General features: G+C 35.5%; 1 protein-coding gene across 2 annotated transcripts in view; it reads right to left on the bottom strand.

Annotated features, from left to right (window-relative positions):
* Window positions 1-22,471, bottom strand: part of LOC145306773 (immunomodulatory peroxidase-like) — a 38,074-nt gene extending 15,603 nt beyond the window's left edge. For both annotated transcript variants that reach the window (XM_080149069.1, XM_080149070.1), the window contains exons 1-14: window positions 22,276-22,471; window positions 21,757-21,872; window positions 17,999-18,056; window positions 17,241-17,329; window positions 12,641-12,747; window positions 11,140-11,208; window positions 9,709-9,764; window positions 8,624-8,670; window positions 7,305-7,397; window positions 6,717-6,860; window positions 5,728-5,843; window positions 4,017-4,121; window positions 1,457-1,558; window positions 431-488 (exon numbers count right to left, since the gene is read on the bottom strand). In XM_080149069.1, the coding sequence (XP_080005195.1) occupies window positions 431-488; window positions 1,457-1,558; window positions 4,017-4,121; window positions 5,728-5,843; window positions 6,717-6,860; window positions 7,305-7,397; window positions 8,624-8,670; window positions 9,709-9,764; window positions 11,140-11,208; window positions 12,641-12,747; window positions 17,241-17,329; window positions 17,999-18,056; window positions 21,757-21,872; window positions 22,276-22,390 (1,275 nt within the window). In that variant the 5' untranslated portion in view covers window positions 22,391-22,471. The remainder of the gene's footprint in view (window positions 1-430; window positions 489-1,456; window positions 1,559-4,016; window positions 4,122-5,727; window positions 5,844-6,716; window positions 6,861-7,304; window positions 7,398-8,623; window positions 8,671-9,708; window positions 9,765-11,139; window positions 11,209-12,640; window positions 12,748-17,240; window positions 17,330-17,998; window positions 18,057-21,756; window positions 21,873-22,275) is intronic.
* Window positions 22,472-27,500: the final 5,029 nt, after the last annotated feature.

Raw genomic sequence — 27,500 nt, 5'->3', positions numbered from 1 at the left:
GACAGATTGATAGAGATATAAATAGATAGATAGATATAAAGATAGACTGATAGCTAGAAAGATAGACAAAAAAACTGACAGATAGATAGGTAGATAGGTAGTTGTATAGATAGATAGACAGACAGACAGATAGATTTGTACCTGGAACAAAGTCTCATCATTCCATTGGGGGTTAATTTTGATATATAGATGGATAGGTAGTTGCATAGATAGATAGACAGACAGTCAGATAGACAGATAGATAGATAGACAGATAAACAGAAATACAGATAGATAGATAGATATAATCTGAGAATTTTATCATTCCCTTGAGGGTTAATTTTGCTAAGATAGATAGATGGATAGGTAGTTGTATAGATAGAGAGACATGCAGACAGACAGATAGATAGATAGTCAGACAGATATATAGATAGATAGACAAAAAGACTACCTGGAACAAAGTTTCATCATTCCATTGGGGATTAATTTTGCCAAGCTCTGAGGCGATTCTGAAATATAAGATTTATGAACCAACCAATCAAATTCAATAAAAGTCCCCAAGGTTGTTACGCCAACAAATAAGAAAACGTTATTATAAGACTTTGGGGACTAGAGTAATAAACAGCCCATTGTCCCCTCTCTCTTTAATGAGGGGTTAATGAGTACCCAAAGTAATAAGTACCCAAATTAATAAGTACCCAAATTATTTAGTACCCAAAGTATTTAATACCCAAAGTATTAAGTACCCAAATTATTTAGTACCCAAAGTATTTAATACCCAAAGTATTTAGTACCCAAAGTAATAAGTACCCAAGTTCTTTAGTACCGAAAGAATTTAGTACCCAAAGTAATAAGTACCCAAAGTATTTAGTACCCAAAGTAATAAGTACCCAAAGTAAAAGGTACCCAAATTAATAAGTACCCAAAGTAATAAGTACCCAAAGTAATAAGTACCCAAAGTAATTAGTACCAAAAGTATTAAGTACCCAAAATAATAAGTACTTTACCTAATGTGTTTTCTAACAAGGAGGGTGTTTTAGACTCTGGGTACTCTGACTAGTGCAACTTTTATTAATCTCCCATATTTTAAAGACTCTGGGGAAATAGTGCAACTTTTATTAATTTTCCTTATTTTAAAGTCTCTGGGGGACTAGTGCAACTTTTATTAATTTCCCATATTTTAAAGACTCTGGGGGACTAGTGCAACTTTTATTAATTTCCCATATTTTAAAGACTCTGGGGGACTAGTGCAAATTTTATTAATTTCCCTTAATTTAAAGTATCTGGGGGACTAGTGCAACTTTCATTAATTTCCCTTATTTAAAAGACTCTGGGGACTAGCGCACAAAATGCCGCTGAATTTGTTACGCTCTACCACTAATCATAATGGTACATAACTATGGTGTGAATCATAGTAAGGACATTGTTACACTTTGAGTGTTCAAACATTTCAACCACTAATTATAATGTTACATACCTGTTGTGTTCTCTAACAAGTAGGGTGTGGATCATAGCAAGGACAGTCTGTTCGTTCACTCGTGGATCTCCGGCCAAGAAACAGAAAACATCCTCTTGGGGTCTGAAACATTTAGATGTTTGAATGTCTGTTTGTTTGTCTGTCTGTATGTTTATTTGTTTGTATAATATGCTTTGCTGCCTGTCTGTTTGTCTGTATGTTTATTTGTTTGTTTGTTTGTATGTCTGCATGTTTGTTTGTCTATCTGTTTGTTTGTATGTTAGTCTGTCTGTATGTCTGTTTGTCTGTATGTCTGTATGTTTGTCTGTATATTTTAATGTTAGTCTGTCTGTATGTTTGTTTATCTGTCTTTATATTTGTCTGTCTGTCCGTATTTTTCCTTGTCACTCAGTATGTTTGTCTGTCTGTATGTTTGTCTGTCTGTAAGTCAGTATTTTTGTTTGTTTGTCTTCTGTATATTTGTATGTCTGTCTTTATATTTGTTTGTCTGTCTGTCTATATGTATGTTTGTATGAATGTTTGTTTGTCTGTATGTCTGTCTGTATGTTTGTTTGTCTGTCTGTCTGTATGTTTGTTAGTCGTTAAGGCAATAAGACAATATCTAAACAATAGATAGACATTTTTTGACAATAGATGGACAAAAGATGGACAATGGACATAAATAGATGGATAATAGACAAAAAAAATGATAGATGAGTTTGTTTGTTTGTCTGTATTCGCTGCCGAAGGCGGAATTTTTGAAGTTCCCAAGGTTTTAATGGTCATTTAGGAGGGGAAAGGAGTTGTCAAATCAAGATGACTTTGAAATACTTTTTTTCTGAAAATTCAATTGGCTAAATTTCATGTGTAGTAGCTTTTTTTGTAAATCAAACCGTTTTTTGTCCAGATGAATTTTACCTGATACAACACTCATACACACATACACACCCACACACACATACATACACATACACACACACATACACACACACACACACAGTACCCAAAGTAATATAAGTACCCAAAGTTTTACCTGATACAGCCCTCATCTGGCTCCTTCAGGTTCAGTGGTAGCAGGTCTTTCATACACACACACACACATACATACACACACACACACATACACAGTACCCAAAGTAATATGAGTACCCAAACTTTTACCTGATACAGCCCTCATCTGGCTCCTCCAGGTTCAGTGGTAGCAGGTCTCTCATGTTGAGTCATAACTACACAGAAACACACATACACACAAACATACACACACACACACACACACATACACACACACACACATACACACACACATACACACACATACACACACATACACACACAGGCACACACATCCACATACACACACACCTACATACACACACACATACACACACACACACATACAAACACACACACACACACAGTACCCAAAGTAATATGAGTACCCAAAGTTTTACCTGATACAGCCCTCATCTGGTTCCTCCAGGTTCAGTGGGAGCAGGTCTCTCATACGCATACACACACACACACACACACACATACACACACACACATACACAGTACCCAAAGTAATATGAGTACCCAAAGTTCTACCTGATACAGCCCTCATCTGGCTCCTCCAGGTTCAGTGGTAGCAGGTCTCTCATGCATACACCCACACACACACATACATACACACACACACACATACACACATACACAGTACCCAAAGTAATATGAGTACCCAAACTTTTACCTGATACAGCCTTCATCTGGCTCCTCCAGGTTCAGTGGCAGCAGGTCTCTCATACACATACACACACATATACACACATACATACACACACACACACACATACACAGTACCCAAAGTAATATGAGTACCCAAAGTTCTACCTGATACAGCCTTCATCTGGCTCCTCCAGGTTCAGTGGTAGCAGGTCTCTCATACACATACACACACATATACACACATACATACACACACACCCACACACACACATACACAGTACCCAAAGTAATATGAGTACCCAAAGTTTTACCTGATACAGCCCTCATCTGGCTCCTCCAGGTTCAATGGTAGCAGGTCTCTCATACACATACACACACACACACACACATACATACACACATACACACATACACAGTACCCAAAGTAATATGAGTACCCAAAGTTTTACCTAATACAGCCCTCATCAGGTTCCTCCAGGTTCAGTGGCAGCAGGTCTCTCATGTTTAGTCATTAGTACACAGAAACACACACATACACACACACCCACATACACACATACACAGTACCCAAAGTAATAAGTACCCAAAGTTTTACCTGATACAGCCCTCATCAGGTTCCTCTAGGTTCAGTGGCAGCAGGTCTCTCATACACATACACACACACACACACATACACATACACACCCACACCCACAAACACATACACAGTACCCAAAGTAATAAGTACCCAAAGTTTTACCTGATACAGCCCTCATCTGGCTCCTCCAGGTTCAATGGTAGCAGGTCTCTCATACACATACACACACACACACACACATACATACACACATACACACATACACAGTACCCAAAGTAATGAGAGTACCCAAAGTTTTACCTGATACAGCCCTCATCTGGTTCCTCCAGGTTCAGTGGGAGCAGGTCTCTCATGTTGAGCTCAGCAAAAGCGGGCAGGGTTTTCAACAGTCCCTTCTTGTACAGTCTAAACAACAGGTTTTACATTAATAAGACGATTCTAATATCAAGGTTTCATATTAATAGGATGATTTTATATATAAGGTTTGAAATTATAGGAAGATTCTATTAAACTTGTTCCATATAAGTTTTATATAAATAGGATAATTTTTTTATACAGGTTTTACATTAATAGGATAGTTCCATCATACAGGTTTCATATTAATAGGACGACTCTGTCATACAAGTTTTACATCAATAGGATGGTTCTATCATAAAAGTTTTCTATTAATAGAAGGTTTCGTATTTATAGGAAAATTCTATCAAACATGTTTCATTTTAATAATAGGATGATTCAAGTTCATGGTGAAATATTGCTGGTAACAAATTGTTTCCTGGTTCCAAGGATCATTACAAGGTTCCTGGTTCCAAGGATCATTACAAGGTTCCTGGTTCCAAGGATCATTACAAGGTTCCTGGTTCCAAGGATCATTACAAGGTTCCTGGTTCCAAGGATCATTGCAAGGTTCCTGGTTCCAAGGATCATTACAAGGTTCCTGGTTCCAAGGATCATTCCAAGGTTCCTGGTTCCAAGGATCATTACAAGGTTCCTGGTTCCAAGGATCATTACAAGGTTCCTGGTTCCAAGGATCATTACAAGGTTCCTGGTTCCAAGGATCATTACAAGGTTCCTGGTTCCAAGGATCATTACAAGGTTCCTGGTTCCAAGGATCATTACAAGGTTCCTGGTTCCAAGGATCATTGCAAGGTTCCTGGTTCCAAGGATCATTACAAGGTTCCTGGATCCAAGGATCATTACAAGGTTCATGGTTCCAAGGATCATTACAAGGTTCCTGGTTCCAAGGATTATTACAAGGTTCCTGGTTCCAAGGTTCCTGGTTCCAAGGATCATTACAAGGTTCATGGTTCCAAGGATTATTACAAGGTTCCTGGTTCCAAGGATCATTACAAGGTTCCTGGTTCCAAGGATTATTACAAGGTTCCTGGTTCCAAGGTTCCTGGTTCCAAGGATCATTACAAGGTTCATGGTTCCAAGGATTATTACAAGGTTCATGGTTCCAAGGATCATTACAAGGTTCCTGGTTCCAAGGATCATTACAAGGTTCCTGGTTCCAAGGATCATTGCAAGGTTCCTGGTTCCAAGGATCATTACAAGGTTCCTGGTTCCAAGGATTATTACAAGGTTCCTGGTTCCAAGGATCATTACAAGGTTCCTGGTTCAAGGATCATTGCAAGGTTCCTGGTTCCAAGGATCATTACAAGGTTCCTGGTTCCAAGGATCATTACAAGGTTCCTGGAACCAGCAGCACACAAATATTTCCCCAAAAGCCTAGGTTCCTGGTAACTGGCAACAAGATAATTTACCAGCAGTAAATAAAGTTATAGACAGCTTTCCGCGGATATTATGCGGATAGTATTATACTGAGAACCGGTTCTAATCCAGCGGATATTAATCGGTTACATTCCAGAGTGATTCCAGCCTCTCCGGCCTGTTTGAGTAAACTGTGTCAGCATATATTGCTTAGTATTATAGTCAGCTTTCCGCGGATATTATGCGGATAATATGGTACTGAGAACTGGTTCTAATCCAGCGGATATTAATCGGATTGTACCTGAGTGATTCCAGTCTCTCCGGCCTGTTTGAGTACACGGTGCCGGCATCCAGGAAAGAGGAGATCTCATTGAACTGTTCTCTGGGGCCAATTCTGCAGTTGAACCTCAGGCCAGCCTAGATTGATAGATAGATAGATAGATAGATAGATTGATAGATAGATTGATAGATAGATAGATAGATAGATAGATAGATAGATAGATAGATAGATAGATAGATAGATAGATAGATAGATAGATAGATAGATAGATAGATAGATAGATAGATAGATAGATAGATAGATAGATAGATAGATAGATAGGTAAATCAATAGATGTATAATAGAAGGAAAATCGAAACAATAGAGGACATTTTTGAACAATAGATTGAACAATAGATGGACAATAGACGGTCAATAAATGCACAATAGATGGACAATAAATGCACAATAGATGGACAATAGATGGACAATAGATGGACAATAGATGGACAATAGATGGACAATAGATGGACAATAGATGGACAATAGATGGACAATAGATGGACAATAGATGGACAATAGATGGACAATAAATGCACAATAGATGGACAATAAATGCACAATAGATGGACAATAGATGTTATACTGGTACCCAAAGTTTTATACTGGTACCCAAAGTTTTATACTGGTACCCAAAGTTTTATACTGGTACCCAAAGTTTTACACTGGTACCCAAAGTTTTATACTGGTACCCAAAGTTTTATACTGGTACCCAAAGCTTTATACTGGTACCCAAAGTTTTATACTGGTACCCAAAGTTTTATACTGGTACCTAAAGCTTTATACTGGTACCCAAAGCTTTATACTGGTACCTAAAGCTTTATACTGGTACCTAAAGCTTTATACTGGTACCCAAAGTTTTATACTGGTACCCAAAGTTTTATACTGGTACCTAACGTTTTATATTGGTACCCAAAGTTTTATACTGGTACTCAAAGTTTTAAACTGGTACCCAAAGTTTTATACCCTACCTGTGACCTCACAAAGTTCATGCACTTCCTCTTATGTTGGGCGTAGAAATGATCAGTAGCTGGGATGTCGATGGGCAGACAGTTGGGATGGTTCGCCTCAAAGCCCCCATCACAACACTTGGGCTGCTTCTTTGTCTTAGGATCCTTAAAATAAATTTTAGTTAGAAATTTTGTCACATGATGACATGATCTAAAGGGATAAGACAATAGCCAAATAATTGATGTACATCTTCCAATGATTATACATAAAATTACCCCTTCTGTAGTTAAAAATTACTGGTTGATAGTCTGAACACTTTAATTAGAAAACAAACCATTAAAAATTCAGTGGAGTGCCCCAAGGTAGCATATTAGGTCCTCTGATATTTTTATAATGGAGTGCTTCAAGGTAGCATATTAGGTCCTATGATACTTTATAATGGAGTGCTTCAAGGTAGCATATTAGGTCTTCTGATATTTCTAGAATGGAGTGCTTCAAGGAAGCATATTAGGTCTTCTGATATTTTTATAATGGAGTGCTTCAAGGTAGCATATTGGTGTTTTTGAATGGGGTGCCCTAAGGTAGCATATTGGGCCCACTGGTTTTACCTTGGTTTCAGCGGTCAGAGTGATGTCATGATCAATAAACTGTCCCCATGCAACCAGCAGGATAGTGACAGCATGGTCATGGAATCCTTCATCCTAAACACACAGGTTTCACATTAATAAGATTATTCTATCATAAAGATTTTAATTGATTGGGATGATTCTAGCATAAAAAAATCAATTTGATAGGACAATTCTAACACAACGATTTTACATAGATAGGACGATTCTATCACAAAAGTTTTACATTAATAGGACAATTCTATCATACAAATTTAATATTAATAGAATGATTTTACCATAGGGGTTATAATTTAAAGGAAGCCTGCAAGAAATACTACGCTTTAACTGCTGAAAGACTGCCACAAGTAGACCAAATACCCAAAATTTGAAGCCTTTAGCTTCTATAACAAAAAAGTTCTAGGCATTTTAAAATGACATTTTATGTACAATGAAAATTTTGAAAGAATTGCAATGCTCATGTTGAAAACTTTAAAATTAAACTACGTGGCCTAGAAACAAAATTATAAGCTTATTTTTGTCATAAATTTAGGTTTCCAGTAACTAATTATATTTTTACAATAAAAATACCCATTTTTATAGTCAAAATCATTAAAAAAAATTAGGTTTTACTTGCGTTGTACCGAATGTACTGTAGCCAATCAGAAGGCTGAATCAGCTTAACAACCAATCACAGCTAAGCTTGTATGAGTTTACCCCTTTGTTTCCGCTATGATTTTCGTTTAAAAATGCAATTTAAATCGATTTTTTTTCATAGATTTTGACTAATAAATGTGGTGTTTTTATTGTAAAAATGTAATCAGTTACAGGCAATCTAAGTTTCTGACAAAGATAAGGTTATAATTTTGTGTCTACGCGACGTAATTTAATATTGTTTTTTCTTTTATGAGCATTGAAAATCTTTCAAATATTCCATTGTACATAAAATGCTATTTTGAAATGCCTAGAACTTTTTTGTTATTGAAGCTGAAGGCTTTAAATTTTGGGTATTGGGTCTTCTTGTGGCAGTCTTTCAGCAGTTAAAGCGTATTATTTCTTGCAGGCGTCCTTTAATAGGATGACTCTCTCATACAATTTTTTTATTAATAGGATGATTTTATTTCACAGGTTTTAAATTAATAGGATGATTTATATTCTGCTTATAAAATTCTAACACTCTACAAGATTTATTGTTCATTTTTCCTTCCTTATCATTTTAAAGCTTTGCTTTTATGGATGTTGTCATCCTTGTATTTCAAGAAAATTAATGCGCGAAAGAAATGTTGAAGCGCAATAAACCTGAAAATGCCGCGTTATTTTACCTTGTGGAGATGAGAAGACACGGAACGGGGGGAGGGAAGGGGGTAACCTAAAAATATATACAATGTAAGATTTTAAAATATAATAGTTATTTCTCGCATCATATTCTAAACAGCTCCCAGATATAAAATGTGCATTACAAGATTAAAACCAGTTTTTTTAGCGCCGAGATTCCGAAAGCACGGGCTGAAAAAATTGGTTTTAATCTTATGATTGTACATTTTTGTATTCGTAGAAAACTGGATATAATACAATGCTAGACATAGTTTTCTGACACAGTTCTAAACCACCAGTTTCAAATGAATACGAGAAAGGTTTTTATTCTGTCCTAACATCTTTGGATTAAAGTTATGAATCCAGTCTTTCTATATTCTATCCTATTATATAAAGTAGTAAATAAGTTTGCAGTATTGCTGCAAAATTGATTAATATACGCTTGATAAGAACGGATTCCAAGCCATACTGAAAATTCATACATAGCATTGTATTACAGACAATATTTCAAGGATATCAAAACAAAAATCATGAAATTAATACCAGTTTTGTTAGCCTAGGCCTTCGGCCCTTAGGGCTAACAAAGCTTACTTTAATCTTATAATTTTTTCATTTTAATATCTGCAGAAACTCTTAACATATGGCCTTGTATGGTAGTAGGCTATTTACTATCAGATTTAAGTCATGTGAATGTTTTTTATGCTAATTTTTCCCTTCAGGTACAAAAATGCTAGAAATCAATTTTTCAACAAATCTATCAAAACTTCAATTAATCAATCAACCAATCAATCAAGCAAAAAATCAATCAAAAAATCAACCAACCAATCAATCATAAATCCACAAATCAATTAATTAACAAATCAATAAATTTACAGTTAATACAAATTTAACAATTCAGTCAAACAATCAACAAACCAAACAACAAATATATCAATCATTCAACAAATCAATCAATCAACTACAATTTAATCAATCAATCAAGAAATCTATCAAACATTCAACAAATCAAGCAACAAATCTATTAATCAATCAACAAATCAATCAATCAACCGACAAATCAACAAACAAACCAATCAATTAATCAATAAATTACCTGTGACAGACTTTCTAGGTTCAGAGATACCATCTCCATAATCAGGAGGCAAAAATCTGAAGAAAAAAATCAAAGATGACAACATCCATAAAAGCAAAGCTCTGAAACAGTTGGACAAACATTGAAGAGTGTTGATCAGACCTTAAAAATCAGAACATAAATGTTTAAATGTCGAATCAAAATTGTAAGTAAATTTGTTGAAAAACTACTACAGGAATAGACATGCAAAGTTTGAAATAGATGGGATAATTCTAACATGCATAAATTAACAAAAAAGCTATGTGTTACAGACAGACGGATATATACGGATGGACGGACAGACTGACGGACGTACGGACTGACCCTAATTATAGAAAAGATTTGCTTTTTAAAATACTAGCGGCTACGCCCCTAGAGGCCTCTATTGGCACTTTAAATGTTTTTGTTTGTTAAAGTTAATTTTTTATGTACGATATCACCTTATTTGACGTTGAAGTCTCCCAGAATTAAGGAAAATTTTCAATTTTTTTGTCATTTCTTTTGGGAGGGTGGTAGTACCCTCCCCCAAAATAGTTAAAAACCTTCCCAGGACATATGAGAATCTACCCTATTAAGGAAAACCCGATCGGTTCAGCGGTTAGCAAGATCCTTCGGTACACACAGACAGACAGACAGACACACAGACAAACATCCTGTTACTTTAGTATAAGGATTGCATTTTAAATTAAAGTAAAACATTAGAGGGGGGAAGGGGTTAAATAACTGTATATCCCCACCCTTAAGAAACTGTCCTGACTTCCAATTAGGTCTTTGCAAATCAATCAATAGCATTGGGAATATTAATATAGCATGATGCTTCAAAAGAGCAGAAAACCATATTTATAGATTTTCAAATGGTTGGATTGGAGTGAAAGTTTTTTTATCTCTTGGAAGGGTGGTGGCCTGGTACCCTTCCCCAAAGTAGTTATAAAGCTTTCCAGGACCGATGAGAAGCTACATTGTAAAGAAGAACCATATCAGTTTAGCAGCAAGTAAGATCCTTGAAATTAGACTCACAAACATCCTGTTTCTTTAAAAACATTGGAGTTTATTAGTTTTTTTGAGTAGAGCATTTTCTGAGATGGGCATTTTTTGAGGTAGGCATTTTTTAAGAGGCATTTTTGAGGTAGACGTTTCATGAGATATGCGTTTTTTGAGATGGGCGTTTTTCGAGAGGGTGTTTTTAAAGATTGGCGTTTTTTAAAGTTTTTTTTACCTATTATGAGCATTCATAGCTGCTCCCCACTCTGGGTGCGTTCTTAAGGTAGACTTTTATGAGACAGGCGTTTTTTGAGATGGGCATTGTTAAGGAAAGCGTTATTGAAGGTGGATGTTTCATAAATATGCGTTTTTTGAGATGGGCGTTTTCTGAGAAAGACGATTTTTAAGGTAGGCGTCTTTTAAGTTTTTTACCTGTTGTGTGCATTCATAGCTGCTCCCCATTCGGGATGCTCCAAATTGTTACACAGACCCTCAACAGACCTAAACAATGTTTGTAAAAGTTTGGGTATAATTTACTGGCCAGTGTCCCATCCCCCTACCTAAACCCTACCTAAACAGATTACTTTTTAGGTCCCATGCAAAGCTTTTAGGTCAAAGACCATTAGCACACGTGAACAGACAAATTGATGTACATCCCCAATGATGATACACATAATTAACCCTTCTGTAAGTTACAATAAGCGGTTGAAACACTAAACAAAATTCCATAAAAGTCCCCAAAGTTGTTAAATCAACAAATAAGAAACATTATTATAAAACTTTGGGGACTAGTGTAATAATAAACAGCCAATTGTCCCCTCTCTCTCTCATAGAAATCAAGATTTTATATATGTAGGTCCCCAAAGTTTTTAAGCCAACAAATAAGACAACTTGGTTATAAAACTTTGGGGACTAGTGTAATAATAAACAGCCAATTGTCCCCTATCTCTTTGAGAAATCAAGATTTTACATATATAAGTCCCCAAAGTTTTTAAGCTTTACCTGTATCTTTGCACTTCCCACTTTGGGGTCATGTATCTATCTATCTGCCTGTCTGTCTGTCTGTCTATTTGTATGTCTATCTGTCTGTCTGTTTTTTTTTTTTTGTCTGTTTATCTATCTCTGTATGTCTGTTTATCTATCTATCTGTATGTCTATCTGTCTGTCTGTATATTTGTTTGTCTGTCTATCTGTCTATATGTCTCTCTATTTGTCTATCTATCTATCAGTATGTTTGTTACCTTTATATCTGTCTATCTATCTGTATGTTTGTTTATCTATCTACCTATATGTCTATCTATCTGTCTGTATGTTTGTTTGTCTGTCTATTTGTCTGTCTATTTGTATGTCTGTCTGTCTGTCTGTTTGTTTTTTTGTCTGTTTATCTATCTCTGTATGTTTGTTTATCTATCTATCTGTATGTCTATCTGTCTGTCTGTATGTTTGTCTGTCTATTTATCTGTCTATTTGTATGTCTATCTGTCTGTCTGTATGTTTGTTTGTCTATCTATCTGTATGTCTATCTGTCTGTCTGTTTGTCTGTCTATCTGTCTGTATGTTTGTTTATCTGTCTATCTGTCTATTTGTCTGTCTGTTTGTTTGTCTATCTGTCTATTTTATATTTAAGTCCTCAAAGTTTTTAAGCTATACCTGTATCTTTGGACTTCACACTTTGGGGTCCCCAAAGTTTTTAAGTCTCCAAAGTTTTAGGTCCCCAAAGTATGTAGGTCCACAAAGTTTTAGGTCCCCAAAGTTTTTAGGTCCCCAAAGTTATTAGATCTCCAAAGTTTTAGGTCCCCAAAGTTTTTAGGTCCCCAAAGTTTTTTAGGTCCCCGAAGTTTTAGGTCCCCAAAGTATTTAGGTCCCCAAAGTTTTAGGTCCCTAAAGTTATAGGTCCCCAAAGATATAGTCCCCCAAAGTTATGAAGCTTTACCTGTATCTCTGAACTTCACACTTTGGGGTCATGAGGAAGGGGGGACAGTAACCCTCCACAAGGGTTTTGGTTGTATCAATCAGGGGCAGGCCATTGGCCACAGCATCCTACAAAAAGAATAGTTTTCTATCATATAAATTTCAAAATTGATAGGATTATTCTATCATACAGGTTTTACATTTATAGGATAATTGAATCAAAAAGGATTAAACTTTAATAGATGATTCTATCATAAAGGTTTTATATTAATAGGATGATTCTATCAAAAAGGTTTCATATTAATGGGATGATTCTATCAATAAGGTTTCACATTGATAGGATTATTCTATCATATAAGTTTCATATTCAACGGATGATTCTATCATACAAGTTTTATATTTATAGGACGATTCTCTAACACTATCACTGATAGGATGATTCCATCACAACGGTTTTACACTAAGCAGTTGATTCTATCATAAAGGTTTCAATTTAAGAGGATTATTCTATCATAAAGGTTTCAATTTAAGAGGATTATTCTATCATAAAAGTTTCAACAGACAGACAGACATACAGAAAGACAGACAGACAGACAGACAGACAGACAGACAGACAGACAGACAGACAGACAGACAGACAGACAGACAGACAGACAGACAGACAGACAGACAGACAGACAGACAGACAGACAGACAGACAGACAGACAGACAGACAGACAGACAGACAGACAGGCAGACAGACAGACAGACAGACAGACAGACAGACAGACAGACAGACAGACAGACAGACAGACAGACAGACATACAGACAGGCAGACAGACAGACAGACAGACAGAGAGAAAGACAGACAGACAGACAGACAGACGGATGGACGGACAGACAGACAGAAAGACAGACAGACAGACAGACAGACAGACAGACAGACAGACAGACAGACAGACAGACAGACAGAAAGACAGACAGACAGACAGACAGACGGATGGGCGGACGGACAGACGGATGGATGGTTGGACAGGATGCAGAATGCGGACACTATAGTGTCCTAGGTTGATTAGGTTTAGTTAGACGATTTTAACAATGAAAGAATCATTCTTCTAGCATTACTATAGCTAAAGTTAGAGTTTTTATGCTAACCGTCTTCGGACGGACGGACAACAGACGTACGGACATATGAGTGTCCAAGATTGATTAGGCTCAGTAAGACTATTTTAACAATGAAAGAACCATTGTTCTAGCATTACTATAGCCAAAGTTAGAGATTTTAGGCCAATTTACTTAAACGGACGGACGGACAGACAACAGACGTACGGACATACGAGTGTCCAAGATTGATTAGGCTCAGTTAGACTATTTTAAAAATGAAAGAACCATTGTTCTAGCATTATTATAGCCATAGTTAGAGTTCTTAGGCCAATTTACTTAAACGGACGGACGGACAGACGACAGACATACGGACATACGAGTGTCCAAGATTGATTAGGCTCAGTTAGACTATTTTAACAATGAAAGAACCATTCTTCTAGCCCTTCTGTAGACAAAGTTAGAGTTTTTACGCTAACCGTCTTCGGACGGACGGACGGACGGACGTGCAAATGACAGAATACGGACGCCGAAGTATCCTAGATCGATTATGCATAGTTAGACGATTTCAATAATGAAAGAATCATTCTTCTAGCATTAATGTAGCCAAAATTAGAGTTTATAGGCTAACATACTTAAACGGACGGAAGGACGTGCAAATGACAGAATACGAACGCCATAGTGTTCTAGATTGATTAGGCTTAATAAGACGATTTTAAAAATGAAAGAATCATTCTTCTGTCCCTAGTAAATCCAAAGTTTGAGTTTTTAGGCTAACCGTCTTAAACGGACGGACGGAGAGACGACAGACCTACGGACACCGTAGTTTCCTAGATTGATTAGGCTTAGTTAGACGATTTTAACAATGAAAGAATCATTGTTCTAGCATTATTATAGCCAAAGTTAGAGATTTTAGGCCTATTTACTTAAACGGACGGACGGACGTGCAAATGACAGAATACGGACGCTGAAGTATCCTAGATCGATTATGCATAGTTAGACGATTTTAACAATGAAAGAATCATTCTTCTAGCATTACTATAGCCAAAGTTAGAGTGTTTAGGCTAACCGTCTTTGGACGGACGGATGAACATACAAATGACAGAATACGAACACCGAAGTATCTTAGATTGATTAGGCTCAGTAAGACGATTTTAACAATGAAAGAATCATTATTTTAGCCAAAGTTAGAGGTTTTAGGCTAACTTACTTAAACAGACGGACGGACGTGCAAATGACAGAATACGGACGCCGAAGTATCCTGGATTGATTATGCATAGTTAGACGATTTTAACAATGGCAGAATCATTCTTCTAGCACTACTATAGCCAAAATTAGAGATTTTAGGCTAACATACTTAAACGGACGGACGGACGTGCAAATGACAGAATACGGACGCCGAAGTATCCTAGATCGATTATGCATAGTTAGACGATTTTAACAATGAAAGAATCATTCTTCTAGCATTACTATAGCCAAAGTTAGAGATTTTAGGCTAACTTACTTAAACGGACGGACGGACAGACAACAGACGTACGGACATACGAGTGTCCAAGATTGATTAGTCTCAGTTAGACTATTTTAAATATATAAGAATCATTCTTCTAGCATTAATGTAACCAAAATTAGAGTTTTTAGGCTAACTTACTTAAACGGACGGACGGACGTGCAAATTACAGAATACGAACGCCATAGTGTTCTAGATTGATTAGGCTTAATAAGACGATTTTAAAAATGAAAGAATCATTCTTCTGTCCCTAGTAAATCCAAAGTTTGAGTTTTTAGGCTAACCGTCTTAAACGGACGGACGGACAGACAACAGATGTACGGACATACGAGTGTCCAAGATTGATTAGGTTCAGTTAGACTATTTAACAATGAAAGAATCATTCTTCTAGCACTACTATAGCTAAAGTTAGAGGTTTTAGGCTAATTTACTTAAACGGACGGATGGACAGACAACAGACGTACGGACATACGAGTGTCCAAGATTGATTAGTCTCAGTTAGACGATTTTAACAATGAAAGAATCATTCTTCTAGCCCTTCTGTAGCCAAAGTTAGAGATTTTAGGCCAATTTACTTAAACGGACGGACGTACGGACAAATGACAGAATAAGACACCGTAGTTTCCTAGATTGATTAGGTTTAGTTAGACGATTTTAACAATGAAAGAATCATTGTTCTAGCATTATTATAGCCAAAGTTAGAGATTTTAGGCCTATTTACTTAACCCTTACAGATCGGGCCCCAATTCCCACCTTAATAGATCGGGGGGGGGGTCATATTGACCCCCCCCCTCTATCTCAGCTTCTGTTACAGATAAAGACGTAAATTTTTTTTCTGGTGGTTCATGTGTATTTTTAGAGAAAATTACTTTTTCTAGTCATAGCAGTCAGGCCGCTCCTTAGCCGCTTTTTAGCGGCCAGCCGCTAAATTTTAAAACAGCTGTAGAGCGGCCAATTTTGCAGCTAGGATGACAAAATTTTAGGACGAACTTTTATTTTTCATAACAAAAAAATTACTTTTTCTGATCATCGCCGAAAAACGGCAAATAACGGAAACCGCCATTTTCGGCGGTTACGGCGGTATAACGGCGGTTGGCGGCACCAATTAATATTTTTATCTGTTTATTGTTGCTCAAGGATTTACCAAAAAAAATTATAGGTCTCTAGCTGTAATAGAAGCCACGATATTCATGATATATGTCTGTAGTAAAAGCCGGACAAAAATCGGTCATAAAGTCGGTCAGGGTGCGGTCAAACGGTCATAACACCACTTTTCTCATAAGGTCAGTATTCACCAAAAAAAATTTAGGTTTCTACCTTATACACAAAAGTCATAATGTAGAAATTAAGATTTATTTAGAATTTTTAAAAAAATTTTGTGCTACCCAACCGACTTTGACCGGACACCACGACCGACACAGACCAGATATCCTAATAAAATCAACTCATGCCGACGTATAATTACTAAACTTAAAAAGTCATGAAGTCACAACTCTCTATCTCACCTACAAAAAAAATGACATTGAAAAAACTAGAGGGGGGGGTCAATATGACCCCCCCCCCCCCGATCTGTAAGGGTTAAACGGACGGACGGACGTACGGCCATACGAATGTCCCAGATTGATTAGGCTTAGTTAGACGATTTTAACAATGAAAGAATCATTCTTCTAGCATTACTATAGCCATAGTTAGAGATTTTAGGCCAATTTACTTAAACGGACGGACGGACAGACAACAGACGTACGGACATACGAGTGTCCAAGATTGATTAGGCTCAGTTAGACTATTTTAAAAATGAAAGAACCATTGTTCTAGCATTATTATAGCCATAGTTAGAGTTCTTAGGCCAATTTACTTAAACGGACGGACGGACAGACGACAGACATACGGACATACGAGTGTCCAAGATTGATTAGGCTCAGTTAGACTATTTTAACAATGAAAGAACCATTCTTCTAGCCCTTCTGTAGACAAAGTTAGAGTTTTTACGCTAACCGTCTTCGGACGGACGGACGGACAGAAGGCAGACTTACCTTAGTAAGACCGTATTGTTTAGCCAGATAACGGGCAGTTTCGGCGATAACGGTACCCAAACCGCCGACATCATGGCTGCTAAACTTTCCTAAACAAAAAACAAGGTTGGAATTTGGTACCCAAAGTTTTATAACAACGTTATCTTATTCGTGGGCGTAGAAACTTTGAGTACTTTTATTAAATTGTGATTGGCTGAATTTTCTAAACAATTTTGTTTATCATCATTGGGGATGTACATTAATTTATCTGCCATTGTCTTATCCCTTCTGATCCCTGGGTCTAAATCTTAAGGGATAAGACAATGGACAATAAATTTATACTCATCCCCCCCGATAATGATAAACAAAATTATCCCTTCTGTAGAATAGAATTGTTGGTTGAAAAGTTTGGACACACAGGTCAGAACTTGAAAAAATAAAAAAAAATAGTTGCATGATTTTAGATTATAATAATTTGCCTAATCGTTCAAAGAATCGTCATTCTAAAATCTATGATAATATCATTGACAATTGTATACACTTCAGTTTTGAACCAGTTTTGTTAGCCTGGAGATGCTGGAGGCACGGGCTACCAAAACTGATTTTAATAATATGATTGTACATTTTTATATAATACATATTTTTTTTTTTCAGTATGACTGAGAACCGGTTCTTATCCCCCGGATATTAATCGGTTTTGAAGCCGTACTAGAAGAAATAACTAAAATCAAACCTAAAAGTAACCAATAGTGCCAAAAAGTATCCAAAAAGTGCCTTACCTTTAACTGGGGGCAGTCCAATTCTATCTCGGGCGGATAAAAAGGCGGCATTTACAGCCTAAAAAAAAAGAAAAAAAGTTATAATAGTTATTTATCGCATCGTATTATAGACAGCTTTACGCGGATATCAAAATGAATATATGCCTGTAAGTTTGTTTGTCTGTCTATCTTTCTAGATGTCTTATTGTTTAGCTGTCTTTCTCTATGTTTGTTTATCTGTCTATCTATCTATCTGTCTGTATGTTTGTCTATATGTTTATCTGTATGTTTGTCTATCTGTCTGTATGTCTGTTTATCTATCTATCTATATGTCTCTTTGTCTGTATCTGTCTGTATGTTTGTCTATCTGTCTGTATGTTTAGCTATCTTTCTATCTATCTGTATGTCTGCTAATCTTTCTTTCTGTCTGTATGTCTGTTTATATGTCTGTCTATGTGAATGTTTGTGTGTCTATTTGTCTATCTGTCTGTCTATCTGTCTGTCTATCTATCTGTCTGTCTGTTTGTCTGTCTATCTATCTGTCTGTCTGTTTGTCTGTCTATCTATCTGTCTGTCTGTTTGTCTGTCTATCTGTCTGTATGTCTGTTTATCTATCTATCTATCTATCTATATATCTATCCATCTATCTGTCTGTCTGTATGTCTGTTTGTGTGTTTGTTTATCTGTCTATCTGTCTGTATGTTTATTTGTATGTCTGTAAGTTTGTTTGTTTATATGTCTATCTAATTATATATCTATCTGTCCATGTCTGTCTGTCTATCTGTCTGTTTGTTAATCTGTCTATCTGTCTTTTTAAAAAGTATTTTAACTCCATACGGAAACGAATTGTTTGAAATAGCGGTTTTAGTCATTTAAAGTAAACTCAGTTTGTTTAAAAATTTGGGATAAGACAATGGCTGATAAATTAATGTACATCCCCAATGATGATACACAAAATTAGCCCTATTTGTAGATCAATAAAAGTTAACAAAGTTTTAAAGCCCACGAATAAGATAACCTTGTTATAAAACTTTGGGTACCTATGTAAATTTACAGAGAGAGAGAGGGGACAATGGGCTGTTTATTACCCTAGTCCCCAAAGTTTTATAATAGCGTTCTTATTCGTTTGCTTAAAAACTTTGGGGACTGAATTTTGATTGGTTGTTTCATTAAGTTGAGTGTCCAACCAATTCAACCATCAATTATGATATACAAAAGGGGTAATTTTATTTATCATCATTGGGGATGTACGTAAATTTATTGGCCATTGTCTTATCCCTTTAGATCCCAGATTTTTATAAAAATAAAAGTCTAGGATTATACCTTTGAAATAAAACATTTTTTTTCCGAAATAAATAACAAGGATGACAAATTGTTAAAAAAACTTTTTAAAGTGTCTATAAAAACTGACGTCCTACTGGCCTACCGTTGGTCAATTAAAATGTATACTGGCCTACCATTCGTCAATTAAAATGTATACTGGCCTACCATTGGTTAATTAAAATGTATACTGGCCTACCATTCGTCAATTAAAATGTATACTGGCCTAACATTCGTCAATTAAAATGTATACTGGCATACCATTGGTCAATTAAAATGTATACTGGCCTACCATTGATTAATTAAAATGTATACTGGCCTACCATTCGTCAATTAAAATGTATACTGGCCTGCCATTGGTCATTTAAATTATATACTGGCCTACCATTGGTTAATAAAAATGTATACTGGCCTACCATTGATCAATTAAAATGTATACCGGCCTGCCATTGATTAATTAAAATGTATACTGGCCTACCATTCGTCAATTAAAATGTATACTGGCCTGCCATTGGTCAATTAAAATGTATACTGGCCTACCATTGGTCATTTAAATTATATACTGGCCTACCATTGGTTAATTAAAATATATACTGGCCTACCATTGATTAATTAAAATATATACTGGCCTACCAGTGGTCAATTAAAATGTATACTGGCCAACCATTGATTAATTAAAATATATACTGGCCTACCATTGGTTAATTAAAATATATACTGGCCTACCATTGGTCAATTAAAATGTATACTGGCCTGCCATTGGTCAATTAAAATGTATACTGGCCTACCATTGATTAATTAAAATAAATACTGGCCTACCATTGGTTAATTAAAATGTATATTGGCCTGCCATTGGTCATTTAAATTATATACTGGCCTACCATTGGTTAATTAAAATGTATACTGGCCTGCCATTTGTCAATTAAAATGTATACTGGCCTACCATTGGTTAATTAAAATGTATATTGGCCTACCATTGATTAATTAGAATATATACTGGCCTACCATTGGTTAATTAAAATATATACTGGCCTACCATTGGTCAATCAAAATGTTTACTGTCCTGCCATCGGTATTTATGTCTTTGTATTGGCCTATCATTAGTCGTTTGTATACAAGGTAATACACCATTATGCAAGGAGGAAGGGGACAATAGGCTGTTTATTACACTAGTCCCCAAAGTTTTATAACAACGTTCTCTTATTCGTAGGCTTAACAACTTTGTTAACATTATTGAGTTTTTTGATTGATCGCGCACCTGATATAGTAGGAGTAGGAACTATTTTTAACCGAGATTCGAACCAAACGGAATGGACGTACAGTTAATGTAAAGTATTGTGAAGCCTCGCTTCGATAACAGTAGGACGTCATAATTAATTTCATTACTGTCATTTCTAATTTAGCTGTCGTGTAATTAATCTATCTATATGTCTGTATATCTATCTATCTGTATGTCTATTTATCTATCTATCTATATGTCTGTATATCTATCTATCTATATGTCTGTAAATCTATCTATCTATATGTCTGTATATCTATCTATCTATATGTCTGTATATCTATCTATCTATATGTCTGTATATCTATCTATCTATATGTCTGTAAATCTATCTATCTATATGTCTGTATATCTATCTATCTATATGTCTATTTATCTATCTATCTATATGTCTGTAAATCTATCTATCTATATGTCTGTAAATCTATCTATCTATCTATATGTAATGTATATATCTATCTATATGTCTGTATATCTATCTATCTATATATCTGTATATCTATCTACCTATCTTCCTATATATATCAATCTTATGTCTATTTATCCATAATTAATCTATCTCTAAATCTAAATATATGTCTGTCTATCCATCTATATGTAATGTATATATCTATCTATATACATATCTGTTTATCTATCTACCAATCTATATATATGTATCTATCTATATGCCTGTGTGTCTATCTATATCTATTTATCTCTCTACCTGTCTAAAAATTTATATCTATACATAATTGTATATGTCTGTTTATCTATCTATCTATCTATATATCTGATAGTCTATCTACCTATCTATAAATCTATATCTACCTGCCTATCTATCTATATATCTATATACCTATCCATAAATCTAAATCTATCCATCTATATTTCTGTCTATTCCATAAAAAAGGGAATGTGATTCTGACAAACAATTCTAAAGGAAAATTTCCCCACAAACCCGTTTCCCATTTCCTCCCCCTTCTTACCCACCCCTCTTCAATTACATAAGAAAATCTTCCACCTTACTTCCCAAGGTTGTGTGATTTTTTTTGTAGAATTGATTGTTAGAATAGCTAGGCCTGATAAAAATCTAAAAATTTGACATTTTTAACCAAACAAGTTTTCAACATATTTATAAAAAAAAAGAACCAGTACACAAATTTCCCTAAAGTACCCAAAAAGTATCCAAAATACTTACATCAAACGTGATGCAGGTGTTCTGGCCGTCATAATTGTTGGGACGGCCGCCGAACAGCGAGTTGGTGTGGTCGAACAGCGCCGACTTGCCCGGCCCAGGTATGATCAGGGCACATCCTAGAAATAGATAGATAGATAGATAGATAGATAGATAGATAGATAGATAGATAAATAGATAGGATAGATAGATAGATAGACAGACAGACAGACAGACATATAGATAGACAGTTATACATATAACAGACAGAGAGACAGACAGATAGAAAGACAGAAAGACAGACAGCCATACGGACAGACAGATAAACAGACAGACAGACATACAGACAGATAGACATACGGACAGACAGATAGACAGACAGGCAGACCGAAAGACAGATAGATATACATACATACAGACAGACAGATAGATACACAGATAGATAGATAGACAGATAGATAGACAGATAGACAGACAGACAGATAGATAAACAATTAATCATATAACAGACAGACAGACATAAAAAGAAAGATAGATAGATACCTGCATTTCCAGACGCAGCCGCGGGCGGTGGTGGGCCAGCCGGTGCAAAACTGTGAAACTGGCCGGCGGAAAACTTGGCGGCCAGAGCTAATAATAGCACGGCGGAGGGCAACATTTTGTCAACCTTAATTGGGGGGGGAGGGGGAGGGTTTCTTGTTCGTTTTCCCCCACTATGAAAATAAGAGGGGCGGTTAAGCTCTCTGAAAATATATTTATAATTTTAATTTATGTATTAAACAAGAGCTGGATCTTTAAATCATTTTAGTGGTGAGCCAGATCGGGGTGTGCCGAATTTCAGCCAATCACAGCGCGGCATTTCGTAAAATGCTCTGCTCTCATTGGTGGAAAGTTGGCTCACCCCGATTTGGCCCACCATTGAAATGATTTAAAGATCCATTTCAGCATTATTTAACACTTTTATGATTTTCATTTTGATACTTGTGGAAAATTGTCTGTACTACGATTGTCTATACATTATTTTTCAGGCTTAGAACCGGTTCTAATCCAGCGGATATTAATCGGTTTCGAAGCCATTTGTGTACATTGTTATTAACCAACGGTAAATTATATATACTGGCCTATAATTGGGCATTTGTATTGTATGACGTCATTTTTTACTGGACGCACTACGCTGTTTCCTATAAATTATCAAACATTTATAATTCTTGTCTAAAGGGATAAGACAATGGCCGATAAATTGATGTACACATACCCAATGATGTTACACAAAATTACCCCTTCTGTAGATTAGTGGTTGAAACGTTTGAACAGTCAACTTAATAATCAAACAATCAAAATTTAGTAAAGTCCCCAAAGTTGATATGCTAACGAATAAGAAATGCTATTAAAAAAATTTGGGGACTTGTGTAATAAACAGACCATTGTCCCCCCTCTCTCTCTCTCGGATGTTGTCATCCTTGTTTATTTTAAACATTTTGTTAGTTCAATGTCTTGGATTTTAAAATTTCTCCTTGGCCGAATTCAGTCATGCATAGATATATAGATAGATCGATAGATAGACAAATAGATAGATAGATAGATAGATTGATAGATATATAGATAGATAGATAGATAGATAGATAGATAGATAGATAGATAGATCGATAGATAGACAAATAGATAGATAGATAGATAGATAGATTGATAGATAGATAGATAGATAGATAGATAGATAGATAGATAGATAGATAGATAGATAGATAGATAGATAGATATATAGATAGATAGATAGATAGGTAGATAGACAGATAGATGGGTAGATAGATAGATAGATAGATAGATGGATAGATAAATAAAAAGTAAACTAAAAGTAAAGGGTCGACTTTCCCCCTTCCATTAAGTGCCCCTAGAGGCCTCTAGGTAGTGAAAATGATAAATAGATAGATAAAATGATAGATAGATGGATAGATAGTTAGATTTTTCTTAATTTACTCGGTTCAATAATTTCTAAATATCATCTCTTTTTAAATACTTTAAAAACACGACACGTTCGTACGTCCGACCACCAGCAAAAGAAAAAAAACACATACAGCTGGACAGACAGACATACGGATAGAAAGACAAACAGACAGACAGAGGAACAGAGATTATAACTGTTGGTTGAAAAGTTTAAACACTACTAGTTGAGTACCCAAAGTCATAAAACTAATTAAGTAACTTCTTTGGGTACTAGTGTAATTTACAGTCCAATGTCTCCCCTCTTTGTCAAATATCGCATTTCTAATAATGTCTATTTAGGGATAAAGCAATAGACGATAAATCAAAGTATACTCCCGATTATGATGATCAAACTTATCCCTATTCTGTAAATTAAAATTACTGGTTTTAGGCCAATGATAATTTTTAAAAACGTACTTTGGTGATGTGACTGACCTTTAAAGGAAAAAAGAAAATAGCATAAAACCATCCCAAACCTTAAAATAAAATTTAAGGGATAAGAAAATGGCTGGCAAATTGATACACATCCCCAATAATGATACACAAAATTACCTCAGCTTTATGAAACAACCCATAAGAATATACAAAATGTCCCCAAAGTTGTTAAGCCAACGAATAATAAAACGTTGTTAAAAAATTTTGGGGACTAGTATGATAAACAGCCCAATGTTCTTTCCCTCCCTGCATACATCTACAATTACCCTTTATGTAGATTAGAACTATTGGTTGAAAAGTTTAGACATGAAAAGTCCCCAATGTTGTTAAGAAAACTTGTTAATAAAATTTTGGGTACACTAGTGTAATATACAGTCCAATATCCCCTTCATCCTCCCAGAGAGAGAGAGAGGGGGACAATGGGCTGTTTATAACACTAGTCCCTAAAGTTTTATAATAACATTTTCTTATTCGTTCAGTTAACAACTGTGGAGACTTTTACTGAATTTTGATTGGTTGGTTTATTAAATTGAGTGTCCAGACGTATCAACCACTAATTTTTAATCTACAGAAGGGGCAATAATTTTGTTTACCATCATTGGGGATGTACATTAGTTTTTATCGGCCATTGTCTTATCCCTTTAGATCCCTGGGAAAACTATTATCTATCTAATCTATATCAGAGGTGGTGAATGGTGATTTTGTATAAGATTATTGGGGATGTACATCAATTCATTGGCCATTGTCTTATCCCTTTAGATCTCTGGTTCATTCCAACGTAAATTATACTGACTCTTTAAAGGTTTTAGAACTTTGAGGACTTTAAAAAAACTTTGGGGACTTTTTATTTGATTTATCGGCCATTGTCTTATCCCTTTAGATCCCTGTGAAAACTATTATCTATCTAAACTATATCAGAGGTGGTGATTTTGTATAAGATTATTGGGGATGTACATCAATTCATTGGCCATTGTCTTATCCCTTTAGATCTCTGGTTCATTCCAACGTAAATTATATTGACTCCGTAAAGGTTTTAAAAACTTTGGGGACTTTTATAATTGATTTATCGGCCATTGTCTTATCCCTTTAGATCTCTGTGAAAAGTTAAAACTATTATCTATCTAAACTATATCAGAGGTGGTAATTTTGTGTATCATTATTGGGGATGTACATCAATTCATTGGCCATTGTCTTATCCCTTTAGATCCATAAAAACTTTATCTATCTATCTAATCTATATAACACACATATAAGATAAAACCCAAGGAACCAGAAATTCAAAATAGGACCTTGAAATTTCAAATCTCAACAACACCCTCCCCCCCAAAAAAATTCAATCCCTCCCCCAATCTCTCTCTCTCTCTCTCTCTCTCTCTGTCTCTCTCTCTCTCTCTCTATCTCTTTCTATCTATCTATCTATCTATCTCTAACCCATATTCACATGCACCATCCCATTGGCCCCTCCCCCAACCCCACTTACAACCCACCAACCCAACCCCCCCGCTTTAAAATTATGAATAAACACACACACACACACACACACACACACACACACACCACACACACACACACACACAACCTTAAAGTTCAATCTGTCAATCAGAGTTAAAAGAATAGGCAATAGGGATAAAAGTCCCCATGGTTAATGTAAAGCTTCACTATAAAGGAGAAACAAATCAGTTGAGTTGTTATTGAAATCTTAAGCTTCAGATAATAACCTCAGTACTTTATACAATAAGACCAGCATCTAAAGGCCTTTTATTTTTAAGGGGATGGGGGGGGGGGGGAGAAAACATAAAATAGCTCAAAACTATCCCATGACTTCAAAATTTCAAAATAAAAATAGCATAGAACCATCATGGTATCTTAATGGACAAACTTAGAATTTGTAATCCAAGTTTTAAGTAATTATCCCATTAAAAGATATCTATCTATCTATCTATCTATCTATCTATCTATCTATCTATCTATCTATCTATATATCTATCTATCTATCTATCTATCTATCTATCTATCTATCTATCTATCTATCTATCTATCTATCTATCTATCTATCTATCTATCTATCTATCTATCTATCTATCTATCTATCTATCTATCTATCTATCTATCTATCTATCTATCTATCTATCTACCTATCTATCTATCTATCAATCAAAAGACATTTTTAAAATTGCTACATTGAATTAATTGTCCAATGACGTATTCCTTTATCACTGTAGACTTATATCAAATGTTCTTATACACACACTCACACTCACACTCACACACACACACTTACACACACATACACACACACACACACACACACACGCAACAATTTAGAAGTTGACCTTCAGACATTTAGTTAGTGTTGTGTTAGTGTGTGTGTGTGTGTGTATATGTGTGTGTGTGTGTGAGTGTGTGTGTGTGTGCGTGTGTGTGTGTAAATTGGCCTAGTAGAAGCGTATCTACGTAACCACTAATCTATATAACACAAAATATAAAGATTTCTGTCTGTTTAAAGCCTAAAATCTCAGTAACCGCTGAACCGATATGGTTCTCCTTTCTTATATGAAGCATCTTATAGGTCCAGGGAAGGTTTTTATCTATTTTGGCTGAGGGTATCTCCCACATTAATCGCCCCTAGAGGCTTCTAGGGGGCGAAGCTGCTAGTATGACACAAAGTAGAAAGATGTCTGTCTGTTTAAAGTTTAAGATCTCAGTAACCGCAGAATCAGTTTGGGCTTTAATCTTTAAGGAATATAGATACTGGTCCTGCGCTGGTTTTAAGCTATTTTCCTGCAAATGTAAAAATGTTTAAAATGTATCATTTACTATTTTGTAAATTTATCCTTATAATAAAGTAACAGGATGTGTGTTTGTCTGTACTGAAGGATCTCGCTAACTGCTGAACCGGTCGGGTTCTCCTTAACAGGGTAGCTTCTTATAGGTCCCAGGAAGGTTTATAACTATTTTGGGGTAGGTTGAGTGGTTACCGAGATCTTAAGGGACAGACGGACAGACAGACAAACAGACATTGTACTACTTTGTATGTTGGATGAAAATTTGTTGGATTATAAAATAGAAAAATTGTATTATATGAGAGAGGTTTAAAATCTTAGAGGTCCTAAACTAAACACATCTTTTTTCAATTCACACGATATTATTAAAACAGGGATCCAAAGGGATAAGATAATGAATTGAAATTGTAGATTGTAAATAATTGTTGAAATAATTTTTAATTAATTAATACACAAAATTACCCCTTTTATAGATTACAATCAGGGGTTGACGAGTCTAGACAATCAATTTAATAAAACAACCAATCAAAATTCATTAAAAGTCTCTAAAGTTTTTACACCAAGGAATAA

Source organism: Acartia tonsa, chromosome 15 (genome assembly GCF_053477335.1).
Source record: "Acartia tonsa isolate MP-2025a chromosome 15, ASM5347733v1, whole genome shotgun sequence".
Lineage (NCBI taxonomy): Eukaryota > Metazoa > Arthropoda > Copepoda > Calanoida > Acartiidae > Acartia > Acartia tonsa.
The sequence above is the reverse complement of the archived record's forward strand: the minus strand, read 5'-3'. Positions and strand labels throughout refer to the sequence as shown.